The following is a 12,625-nucleotide window of genomic DNA, read 5'->3' as shown; positions in this document are numbered from 1 at the left end:
TGTGGCCAGAGCTGGGTGGGCAAGAGGAAAAATGGAAGGCGATGAGGTCAGAGATGGGATGGGCAGACCGCCTAGGATCTCGTTGGCCCTTTGGAATGTCAGGAGTTTTGTTACCATGAAGTAGAAGCCCTTGAAGGCTTTTCAGTGGAGGGAGACAGCCTCTGGTTTTAACAGTGTCCTTTGGCTACTTGATAGAAGGAGGAGGGGGTAGAAGCAGGGAAACCAGTTAGGAGGCTGTTAGGATCTGGGCAGGAATATCTTAACCACCTAACACTGTGCCTCGCACATAATAGGTCCTAAATAAAAATTTGTAAAGTAAATGAAGGAGGACTAAGTGGCTGTCTGGACCACCTGGCCCCAGCACATGGGGCATCTCTCCACAGCCTACGGTCCCCTTTCTTCCCTTCTTCCTGCGTGTTCTTCCATCTGGTAAGTGCCTTGTTCTGCCTCTAGCCACATCCTCCTCTCCCACCCCCTCAGCTGCTCAGTCATTCCCAGACTCCGCTTGGCTAATCTTGTTGGCAATTTGAGGATCCTCAGAGGAAGACTACCATCTGGGTCATTCTGGGAAGGCCTGGGCGAGGTCCTGGGAGCTTCCCCAAAGCTGTGGTCTGTGGAGCAGGGAAGTCATTGGATCCCCAGAGACATGTTCCTCTCTGCAGGTTAATTTATCTTCTAGATAAATCTAGAAGGAGGAGTGATGTTTCTGAACACTTGGGATACTAGACATTTCTAGAGCTGTCTTCCTCGATTGGCAAGCCTTTGCCAAGATTTGTAGAAGATACAGGACAAAGAGAAGGACCCAGATGGACCTTCGAGCGAACTGGTGGGAATGAGATTGAGGTGTCCAGGGGAAAGTGGGGACATCAGGCCACTGGTGCTGTATGGAGTCACTGCATGCTCTCCGTTTAACCACTTTGAATTTTCTTCCAAAAAGGAAAAAAAAATGGAGGCAGAATCCCATGTGTCATTTTTAATTGATTTCTTTAGCATCCAGAGAGAAGCTGGCACAAGGCCAGGGGAAGTCAGAGCTGGGGGAATTCATCAAAAATCGACCTACCGATGACTTGATCTGATGAAATAATTAGCCCCTGTTATTCTCCAGTCACAGAGCTTTGACTTCCATCCAGACGGGGAGCGTCCTGGCTGGTGGGTTATGTTGCCGGGGAGCAGGGAGTGAAAGGGACTGTGGTTGTTCAGGGGAAGGAAGGGGACATGAGAAAACCAGCGTGGGTGCTAGGAACAGAATTCAGCTGACCACATCTCCCGGCTCTACCCACCATCTGGCTCAGAGCTCCCCGTACAGGCTGCAGCTCCCAGCTCCATACCCCCCTCTACGTCACAGGTATAGACCAAAGACCCTCAGGGGACACCTGGCTACCTGCTGCTCCATTTCGCAAATGAGGAGGGAAACTGAGGCTGGGAGCCTCAGGAACTTGCCCAGCAGGATGCTTCCAGAGGCTTTCATTTGAGCAGTCAGTCGAGCCAGACTGGGTTTGAACCCTGTATCTGCCACTTAATCGCGTTATGATGGAAAAAGCACTTTTAACTCTCTGTGCCTCGGCTTCCTCATCCATGAGATGGGTATAATATGGATGAGCGGAAATGCGGATTAAACGTGAAATGTCTAGAGCAGGGGCTGGAGTATGGTGCACTCTCCACAAGCATTTGCTGTTAGTGCTTCAGGCAGAAGAGAGTCGTGGGGCAGCCCTTGGAAAGTCTCTTATGTGATGTTAGTGTTTGGTGTCTATCTGAAGGCATGTGAATGTACATTTCACACATGAAGGTGGGCTGGTTGGCACATCAGTTCAAATGCAAAGCACAGAGCATCCTGGTATGTTTCCAGGAACAGGTGGACACAGACTGATAAGCAACATGATTTGAGGACCACCCCCACCCCAGGATTTGGAGTATATCAGGGACCAATTTGGTGGTGGAACATGTCTCCTTTTCAGCCCTGTTCCGGCCTCTCACTCCCTCCAGCAGAAAGTCTGGGATGGTGCTAATGCGTTTTGACTCCTTTCAACACTTAAAAAGAGAGCGTGTATAGGTGGGAAAGCAGGCGGGCATAGAGCTTGGCTCAGAGCCTTAGGAAGGAACGAGAAGCTCTGAGACTGAGTAGCAATGCCCGCTTTCTTTCATTTTGTGTGCGTTCGTTTGATGGCGAGGGGAATGCCAGTCTTCCCCTTTACCCTTGGATAGAAAGTTTGCTTTTTAAAAACCCGGATTTGTGTTTTTGTTTTTAAATGAAGCCATGTCACAGTAGAAGGGTTGTGCAGATAGAGCGGCAATAGGGGCTGTGGCATCTGAATGGGGGAGGTTGGGAAAGGTGCGTTTAGGGGAGGGGACCCGCAGGGGAGCAGAGGTCAGACCTCTGCTGTTTCCTCCCCGGGGTGAGCTCAGGACCATGACTGAGCCACCATGTTCTCACCTGTAAAATGGGAACGGCGCTCATACCTGTGTGGGAGGTGGTTGGGAGTGGGGGAGACTCTGCAGGCAGAGTGCCCCTCACAGCCCGCCCACGACTACAGTGACCATGATCTGAGAATGGTTTACTCTGTGAATGATGTGTTCTGGGTCATTCCATGTGCCGGCCTGTGGTCTCAGCACTCTGTATGAACCTGGTTCATCCTCCACACCTGTTTTATAAATAAGGAAACTGAGGCACAGAGATGTTGAGTTATTTGCCTTGGGTCAGCCAGCAAGTGACTCCAAAGTACATGTCTTAACCATCACAGTGTGGTGGTTAAGAGCACCTGTCCAGAGCAGGAGCTCAGGACACACTTGGTGCGGTGGCTCTGGCCGCTGCGAGACCACAGGATGGAAGCCAGTGCTTGCCTTGGAGCCTGTGAAAGGCACGGTTCCCAGGTCAGCTCCCCTGAGAATATGGTCCTCATCTCCATCTCCCCTCTCTGCACAGCTGTCCTATTGGAGGTCCTTGGGGAGGGAGGCACAGCAAGAAGCCTCCTCCAACTCCTAGCCTGCCCCGGGGAGTATCAATGGAAGGCATGACTTCCAGAGGCATTTTGGGTTAATCGAGCAAACAAGGAATCTTACAACCCCTGGAGGGAGCTGGCAAGGGAGGGGAGTCGTCACTACCCATAGGCTTGAAGGAGCCAGAGGAGGCTGAGAGTGCCCCCAGGACTGGAGGAAAGCTAGAACCATGGCCAGCCTAGAGAGACAAAGGCCCTGGGGTGCCACTGATGCCAGGGAGGGAGCAGAGTTGGAGAAACGTGCTGATTTCCTGCCTCCCCCTGCCCAGCAGAGCTCCCATTGGCAGAACTAGCAGGAACTAGCAGGAAGCCGGGGACTGGGCAGGTGCCACCTGTAGAGGCGAGACTGGCTTCCTGGGGCACAGAGCAGGGTGGAAAATGGATCCGAGGGACAAAGAGCAGCCCGCCAGGGGAAGAAGGTCGGTGATGCCTCGGAGCCTCCATACTGAGGTCGTGACATGGCCCTGCTGAGCCCCACGTCCCTCGGTCTGCAGAACTCAGAGGACCTTAACCAAATCTCCATTCCTTTAGCTTTCAGAATATTTATCTGGCTCCTCCTACCACTACATGACAGGCATAGTACTAAGGGCTGGGGACCCAGCCGTGATTAACATAGGCCCATTTCTACCCTTGTGGGGCTGCGCCGGTAGTGGGGAGAACTGGGCAACTAAGATAATTGCAGGTTGTAGTAGGGATTGTGGGGAGAATAAACACAGTTATAAAATACAGAGAGTGCCTCACGTGGAGGGCATCACCTTAGATAGGGTAGTCCGGGCAGGCCTGAGGAAGTGACGTTTGTGCCAAGACTTGACAGAGGAAAGTGAGCCCTGTATAGAAAATAAATCTGAGGGGCGCCTGGGTGGCTCAGTGGGTTAAGGCCTCTGCCTTCGGCTCAGGTCATGATCCTGGGGTCCTGGGATCGAGCCCCGCATCAGGCTCTCTGCTCAGCAGGAAGTCTGCTTCCCCCCACTCTCTGCCTGCCTCTCTGCCTACTTGTGATCTTTCTCTCTGTCAAATAAATAAATTAAATCTTTTTAAAAAGAAAAGAAATCTGGGGAAATCTTCTAGGTTTAAGGAAGAACACGTGCAAAGGCCCTGGGGCAGGAACACACTTGATTTGTCAACAGAAAGAAGCCTGTGGGACTGGGGAGCAGCTGGGAGGAAGGAGAAGAGGTAGGAAGGGGCTAGATCTCTTGAATCACCAGTAGGCCATGGTGGGGAGTGTGCGTTGTATTCCTTGGGCTGGGGAAGCCAAGGCGGGGGTCTGAGCAGGTGAGGGACAGGACTGGGGTAAAGTGAGGTGAGCGCCCCACACTGGTGCCACCTGGAGTGAGTCCCTTCTATCTTGTGCCCTGAACACCTTGCTGATCTCAGGCTGGGCCAGGCCTGCAGAGTGATCCTATGGGATTTACCTTTTAGGAAGATCCTACCAGTGCCCTGGAGAGGATGGAAAATGAGGGCATAGTCGGGGAAAACGGGGGACCTCCTAGGGGGTTGTTGCAGTGGCGCATCTCCTCCTATGGACCAGAGCCCTTGATGAGCTCCCTGAGCTGGGACTTTGGTGGGGGGAGGTGGGCAGAGTCCTTCAAGGTCACGCAGCCCCACCTCTAACAAGCTTGGTTTCCTCCTGGCACGTCTGCTCGCTCACTGTCTCTCATTTTAAATAAATGAGACCTAAAGTCTATATCTGGAAAGACTTGAAGGCTCATTTCCTCAAGAAGTAGAAAAATGACCACAGAGAGCAAAGAGCAGAACAAGATCAGACCTGCCTGAGCCAAGATGCGCCGTCCTGCCGTCCCTCCCACCTTTGCTGGTGACCGCATCAGACATGGGGAGCCCAGGGGTGACCGAGGTCGCAACAGACTGTGACAGCTCTTCTCCTGGAGCTGTTTAGGCCTCCGTTTTCTCTTGTGTCCTTTTGTTGATTCTACAAACTTAAAACTCATGTGAATGACTTGCCCAGCTATGGGCTCTGTGTGCAGGGCGCCTTCACACATCCCGCTGGCTTGTGCTCCCTTAACACTTTGTCTCCCCATTTTATTTGCGGGAAAGGCTCCCTGCTGGCTTGCTGGGGAGGATACCCGGCTGGCGAGCAACACAGCTGCAACTGGGACGCATACAGGGTCGCTCAGCCCTGCACATCCACACCCGGCCTCAGCCACACGCTGCACTGCCCTAGAGCGGGGACTGTCCTGCTCACCTCCTGGGAGGGCAGGGGGAGAAGGGAGGCCCAGAAATATCTGTTCCCCCAGTCTGGGCTCCTTCTTTTTCCTTGCTCTGGGGCTGGTCTGTCTGCTGAACAGGTTGGCGGATTCAGAGATAGGCTGGTTATCTGACTTGGGCCCAAGGCTTCCCCCAGCACATTCAGAAGACCGCTGGTCCAGGGGAGAAATCTGTCTGCAGAAGCAGTCACAGAAAGCTTTCCTGCCACTGTGTCGCGGGAGCACATTGCAAGTTCTTTCCTTTCCCACTTTCTCACTGCTCTAGCTCCCCCTGATCAAAAGAACCCTCGGTGTCCATGCCAGAAATCATTATGCAAGCCCAAGCCGTCAGGCGGCCTTTACGTAAAGACTGACCTGATTCTATTCCTCCTACTTTAGATCCGTGAGTAAAGTGGGAAGAAGCGACAAGAGACACAGCCACAACACGCGACTTCAGACTCCTGGGTCCTGCAGGACGCCCAGATCGGCGGCCCGTAAAATGGCCCCGCCCAGCCTCCTGCTTTGCTTGCTGTCCGCCATGGTGTGCTCTCTGCTGGGGGGAAGTTCGGCGTTCCTGTCCCACCACCGCCTGAAAGGCAGGTTTCAGAGGGACCGCAGAAACATCCGGCCCAACATCATCCTGGTGCTGACGGACGACCAGGACGTGGAGCTGGGTAAGTGGCTGGCGTGCAGGGCGCACCTCCCCGGCCAGGGCCACCGCACTGGGGCTGAGGCTCCTGACACAGGGCAGCTGAGGAGACCCGGGAATCTCACTTGGGTTTCAACCAAGTCACAGGGGTTGTCCCACACACGTGCCTGTGCAGCTTGGTCCACAAGGCGAGGGGTCTCCAACTCGTTCCTAAGGCAGAACACTTTCTGGATTGCTCCAAAAGTCAGAAGAGATGTTTAGACCAATTCGTTACTTTCACGCAGTTTCTGTTGAGAACCTGCTATGTGCCAGGCAGTGTCATAGGGCCTGGAACTTCAGTAATGAGTGAGACGGGCACAGTCCTTACTGTCACGAAGTGAGGGACACAGGTAATAGCAGGGTCACAGGGACGATCATTTCAAGAAGGGAGAAAGGGGCTGTGCCAGATGGGGCCAGGGGGAGGGGGAGCCACTTTGGATTGGTAATCAGGGAGGGCCTCTCAGAGGGGGTGATGTTTGAGCTGACACTGAAACTAAGGAGGAGTCAGCCAGGGTGTGTGTGTGTACATACATGTACCTGTGTGTACACACATGCACGTGTGGGCCCTTCCTCTCCAATCTTAATCACTTCAGGTGACCTCATCCTTGGTGGCATCCAGGGACAGGGAGGGCGGACACAATTGCTAGGAACCTGACCCTGTTCACAAAGATGGTGCCTCAGGACGATGAGCTTGGCCGCCTCCTATCCAGAGCTTCCTCCGCTCATGGTGCTTTGGCTCTGGGGAAAGCGGGTGAGGACAAGGACTCTCGCCAGGGTTTAGCTCGCTAGTACGGATGACAGGCGTGTCAGGGACTTCTCCAGCTCGCAGTCTCAGTGCCTTCATTACCCATGGGGGCCACCCTGGCCGCCACCACCTTAACCCAGCAAGAGGCCATCCTGGCTCCGCCCCTGGCTCCGCCCATACATTCCCACGCAAGACCACAGGCTCCGCCCCAGCCGTAGGTGCTACACCTGCCAGAGGCTTTCTCCCCATGTGTCCCCTTGCATGAGGACAAGCCGCCACACGTGAGGCCACCAAGAGTGAGCCCTCCAGAGTCCGTCTCAGCTGCACCTTCTGCTCCCGGCGGTTGAGCTCCATTGGTAGTTCCAGCTCACCGTTGGGGAGGGTCTCCCTCAGGAAACCTTCTTTCTCCCTAGCTTGTATCCGTTCCCCTGTCCCCACCTTGAAGTCACTGATTTTACCAGTTCTGTTTCTCAACAGGACACCATACACAGAACTGCCCTAAAGGAATATAACAGGCGCCATAAATGCAAATGACATAAGCAATTTTAAATTTTCCAGTGGCTACATTTTTTAATGCTTAAAAAAAAAAAGGTGAAATTAATAATTATTTTTGTTTAACCCCATGTGTTCAGATGATTATCATCTCAACATGTAATCAATATAAAAAGTCCTTAAGGAGATAGTTTACATTTTTTATATTGTTTTTTGAAACCTGGCCTGTAGTTTAAACTTAGAGCACAATTCACTGAGGACTAGCCACCTTGCAGGTGCTCGGTAGCCACTTAGGGCTACCATATTGGACAGCACACAGCCTTGTGTGTTTTCCTCCTACACATTTTCCCTTCTAATCATTAGTGTCACTGTGTACTGTGAAGATTTGAGAAAAGCCTTTTAAGCAAGGGGAAGTAGCACGTGCAAAGGCCCTGAGGCAGAAGCAAGGAAAGGGATCCAGCTAGAGCCTGGGAAAGGGAGCTGGAGTAGGAGACTGGAAAGAGAGGATGGAGCCATATCTTGGAGGCTTTCATGGGTAGAGACTGCCAATAGTTGACTAGGTGAGGGGTGGGCTTTAGCCTCTATCCACTGTCAAAGGACAATTGAATATTATAGATGGCAACAAATGTAAATGTTTCCTGGCTAAGTCTTTGCTACCAAACCTGAGATTGTGGTGACGATCCAACTTCAAGTCTACACTCTTTTTGCATCCATTATTAAAAGCATGCATCAGTCTTTTTAATTGCTAAAAAAAAAAAAAAAAAAGTGACTTATATACATCCCAGTTGCTCTTTATAATGACTTGTATTAATGATCACAAGTATAGATTTTTCTCGGGGAGCTTATCAAGTGCAAGAAGTCTTTGTAGCCAGGAAGCAATCAAAGCCCAGAACCTTTATTGACAGTTGGACACACAGAATACCTATCTGTCCAGCAGCGTCTAGCTTGAACCGTGTTCAATGACCACGGGGAGTCTACAGTCATGGCCACAGGGACGCTAGTTTTGTTTCTGGTAGAATTTTGCAGAGAGCGCTTGCATGTGGCACCCGGAACTCTGAGCACAGGGGTCCTGCGTCACATGGTCCCTCAACGGTGGTCATGCCTGGGAGTTCAAGGCTGCCCAGACACCCACTCGTGCATTCAGCCGGTAGGTATGAAGCACCCAACCCTGTGCGGCACACTGCTGGGAGTTAGAGGATGAGGAAGGAACATCCCGGGTCAAGAGAACGGCAAAGCAAAGACACTATGTTGATTAGCAATGAACTTGGTGGGTTAAGACAGAAGGAAGGCTGTGGGCTGGAGAGAGCCAACATAGAAGTGGAGAGAGATGAGACCAGGAGTGAACTGGGGCCAGGTCGTGAGGGGCCTTGTGGTCCTGATGAGGGTTTTGAGTTTTAGTATAGTGGACATGGAATAAAGGGCCTTTAGCAGGGGCTATGAGGTGACGTAGGTTCCAGCAGGATCTCTCTGGCTGTTATGTTCAATTTGGGATCACCAAGAGCAAGAGCAGAGATGGGGAGCCCCATTCGGAGGCCTGCGGAAGTCGGGCAGGGGGTAACAGAGGCTTGGACCTGGGGCAGGAGCAGTCATAGGTGAGGCAGCAACCAATGGTTGGATGAGGGGGTTAAGGAAAAGAGGAAGATCTAGGGCAACTCCTAGACTTTTGGCCCGAACCAAGGTGAATGATGGAACAGCCACCCCCAGGAACAACACATTTTTGCTGCAGCAACGTGATCCAGCTAAGCCTCGTGCCAGAATGTGATCACACGTTTACATCTGTGACTCTTGAATAAAACCAAAGAATATGCAAATATAGAAAAAGGATCTATGGACACGATAAGGACACAGGAGGGAGGAGAACCGGGGCTGACTTAAAATACAGAGATTCACTCTCTTTGTTTTAAAGAGGGAGAGATTAAGTCACAGGACAATGAAGTTTCTCATCCAAGGTCACACCCACATGGCTAGACCGTGGCCAAGCAAGACTGAAAGCCAGATCCCGTGGTCTTAAACACTGTTCTACTTAACCAGTCTCCTGGAGTAGCTGTTGAGTCGTTTCTAGTGTGTTCGTGTGTGTGTGTGTGTGTTGGTGTTCACTGTCACAAATACCATTTGCCGGGAAGGCTTTATACATGCATCTCCGCATACACGAGCAAGTGCTGCGAAGGGAGAAATTCCAGGCAGTGAATCCGGTGCGTGGAGAGCCCTCGCTTTCTGGGGTGTCTGTCAGCTCCCACAGCGCAGCACCACCTTGCATAGACACCCCAGTGCCTGCGCACGTTCCCTTCCACGCTCGAGCCGCCCCCTCCCCAACAGAACTGGCTTTTGAAGGAGGTTGTGTAGCTTTCAGGAGGTGAGGCATGGGAAGGTGGTAGTTGGGGGTGGGGGTGGGGGGTGGGCTTTTTATAAACCTCTAGACAGACCCAGATCAATAATGCATGTTCCAAAAAAGGCCAGCCCATTATCTCACAGTCTGCTACAACCGGCACACAGAGGGTGGTCCTAAAAAATTTATCATCTGCTATTTTCTGCTCATTCATGCGGCAGTTCTGATGGTTCTCAGGGCTGAAGGCTTCTCGACTGAGCTAATTCCAGGCTTCCTTCCAGTCCCGGGTGGAGAACAGCCGTCCATCCTAATTAGGGTCTGGTTGAGAGAACGGGGATGGGACACACAGAGGGGCTCGTCCTGCGTCTTCATTGCGAGGTTGGGGCGGGGGGAGGAGGTCACAGACTTGTTTGCTCTTTGCTCGCTTGCATCTGGCACCCTTCCCTGAGTTGTCACTCCGAAGTGTCACGTGCCCGGGGGAACTGGTTCCAGGGCGCAGGGGTCAGTAAGCAGCCTCCATCATCAATACATTGTCAAGGTGATTGGGAAAATCCCTGCGTTTCAGTGATCCTTGGAGACCGGCAGGGGCTTGGCTCACCACCTTTACCAGAAGGATAAGAGAAGGAGAAGCACACAGAGGCTGGCGTCTTGTTTGCATCTGATGTCCTTGAGTCAGAGAGGCTGTGTCACTGGGGAGCCCTGCTGGGGTTTACTGGTTGGATTCGATCTGGCCAAAGCTTTGGTGAGCCTCAGCGGCTCAGACAGGCTCGGAGACACCAAGAGGAGTTAGACACAGTCCTTGTGAAGCATTTGCAGCATCCCAGGGCCATCTGTTCCATTATTTGAGATTTTATTGAACTGGACTTACTTTTTGAAGCTTAAATAGTATTTGAAAAGGAAGTCTTAAATGATAACTGTAAATGAAAAACCAGTCTCCACTGCCTTTCCTAAAAGGTCACTGCAAAACCAAGTACAATGAGAGCAGTGGTGTTTTTGCATTTGGGCAAGAGGCTGCCTCCCACAAGGCTGGCGTGTCTTTGTTATAAAGGCTGAGGGCAGCAGCACCTCCCCGGGACTTTCTCCTTGACCCGGTCAGCAGGATGGAAGCTGGGGAAAGGATGGACTTCCTTAAGTGTGAGCCATGGGCTTTTCCTATTGGAGCCCCACTAATACGGGGGCTCTTGTGTCTGAGGGTTAAGGAGACAGATTCCGCAAGCCCCGGAGTATCGGGGCTTATCTCCTAAGGGTCCACACAGGGTAGAAACAAGCTGCCTTTTTGAGGCCCCTTCAGATTGCCAGATGTGATGTGTGCCCCCCAAGAAAGTCATGCCTCTGTGGGTGATAAAAGGCCACCAAGCAGCAGTGTTGGAAGGGGAGGCCACAGAAATGCCGTGGAAACAAAGCATTGTTTCCATTCATTGGATATAAGAACCCATGTTTCACAAACACTTTCTGTCAGTCTGAATTCTCTCAGTGACAAGTGACAGAAACCCAATTCAAACCAGACTGACCATACACTAAAAAAGGAGTTTATTCAACTCAGGTAAATAAAAAGTCCAAATGTTTAAAAAAAAAAAAAAAAAGTCCACGTGTATTCTGAGCTTCAGGTGTGGCTGGATCCAGGAGCTCTGTCTGACTCTCATCTGTCTCTCCATCTCCCTATTCTCAGTTCTCCTCCAAAGCAGCTTCACCCTCAACCCAGCTTCCCACCTGGCATCACCAGACCCATGTTGATGGTACAGTGACCCATCCTTGTAGAAAGAGTGTCTCTCTCCCATGCATATCAATAAATGGCCCCAAATGAAGTATCTTATGTCTAGTCCTCCCCGGGACAGCTGGTCAATCATGAACCATTCAGGGGAAGGGAATACAAGAATCAGCTGGCCTGGGTCACATGCACCTCCCTGGAGTCAGGAATGGGGCCTGCCGCACAGGAGCTGTGAGGACTCTGAAAGGGAGTAGGTGTGTTCCCTAAAGGAAAATTTAAGAGCTGGTGCCAGAAGAAGGCAGGTGCCAGGTGTGCAGTCGAGTCCAAGAGATGCTCAGGGCACACTCACAAGGCTCTCTCCAAAGCAGGGTGCTCACGGGACAAACCATTCAATGGGTGTGTACCAGAGGGGGTCCAGCAGCAAATGAAATAGGCAAAATATCTATTCTTATGGAGCTTACGTACTAATGCAAGAGCTAATAAAATACATTTATAAAGTATATAGTGCCTACAGTAGTAAAAAGGGGCAAGGGGGATAAAGCAAGGTAGGGAAGTCAGCAAGGAGAGGGAAAGGGAGAGTGATGATATTATGGAGACATCTGGGCAAAGAAAGTAAAGGAGCCAGTCAAGGGAGTTGTCCTAGGAAGAGCAACCAGGCAGAGAAACAGTGGGTGCAAAGGCCCTGAAGCAGAAAGCAGTCCCATCAGGCTCACAGAGCGGCAGAGAAGTCAGGACAGCAGAGCAGTGTGAGGAAGGGCGAGGTCTGAGAGGTAATGGATTGCTGGTGGAAGGGTAGATCATGCAGGGTCTTTGAACCAGAGAGAGGATTTTGGCTTTCTGGGTGATACAGACACCAGTAGAGGACATTGAGCCAAGGAGGAACATTATCTGACTTGTGTGTTAATATGTTCCCTCTGGCTATGATATGGAGAATAAACTGGAGGGATGTAATAAGAGCAGGGAGCCCAGGAAGGGGTCTCCTGCTGGAGTCCAAGCACGAGATGATGGTGGCTCAGACCAGAGTTGGGGGGAAGAAGAGGCTGCCCCTCGTTATCAGGTAGAGCCGTTAAGATATGCTGATGGACCTGATGTGGAATGGGTGAGAGGAGTCATGAATAACTCCCAGGTTTGGGCCTGAATGACTACAAGGAGGGATTCTCTATTCACAGAGATGGGGAGAGCTCTGGTCAGGAGCTCAGTGCAGTTTCTGGACCTGGTAAGATGCAAGGCCTGGAAAAATCAGGAGGAGCTGTCCAAGGCAGTCAGCTCCGAGAGTCACAAGTTCAAGGAAGAGGACCAGGCCTGGATGGGCTGGGACTGAGGGAGAGGGCCAGGGAAGGGGCAAGAAGTGTATGTAGATTATGTGCCTGTCTGCGCTTACTGGGTCCAAGACCTTCACCGCATTCCCCGAGGGGTCCCTGATCTTGAAAGTTCCAGGCCCCCATCCCGGAGGGCTGCCTCGTGGGAGAGGC

At 51.8% G+C, this 12,625-nt stretch overlaps 1 protein-coding gene across 6 annotated transcripts in view; it reads left to right on the top strand.

The window, feature by feature from the left end:
- Positions 1 to 12,625, top strand: part of SULF2 (sulfatase 2) — a 114,121-nt gene that overhangs the window by 20,867 nt on the left and 80,629 nt on the right. For all 6 annotated transcript variants that reach the window (XM_045981228.1, XM_045981230.1, XM_045981231.1 and 3 more), the window contains exon 2: positions 5,594 to 5,868. In XM_045981228.1, the coding sequence (XP_045837184.1) occupies positions 5,694 to 5,868 (175 nt within the window). In that variant the 5' untranslated portion in view covers positions 5,594 to 5,693. The remainder of the gene's footprint in view (positions 1 to 5,593; positions 5,869 to 12,625) is intronic.

Source organism: Meles meles, chromosome 16 (assembly GCF_922984935.1).
Source record: "Meles meles chromosome 16, mMelMel3.1 paternal haplotype, whole genome shotgun sequence".
Taxonomy (NCBI): domain Eukaryota; kingdom Metazoa; phylum Chordata; class Mammalia; order Carnivora; family Mustelidae; genus Meles; species Meles meles.
The sequence above is the reverse complement of the archived record's forward strand: the minus strand, read 5'-3'. Positions and strand labels throughout refer to the sequence as shown.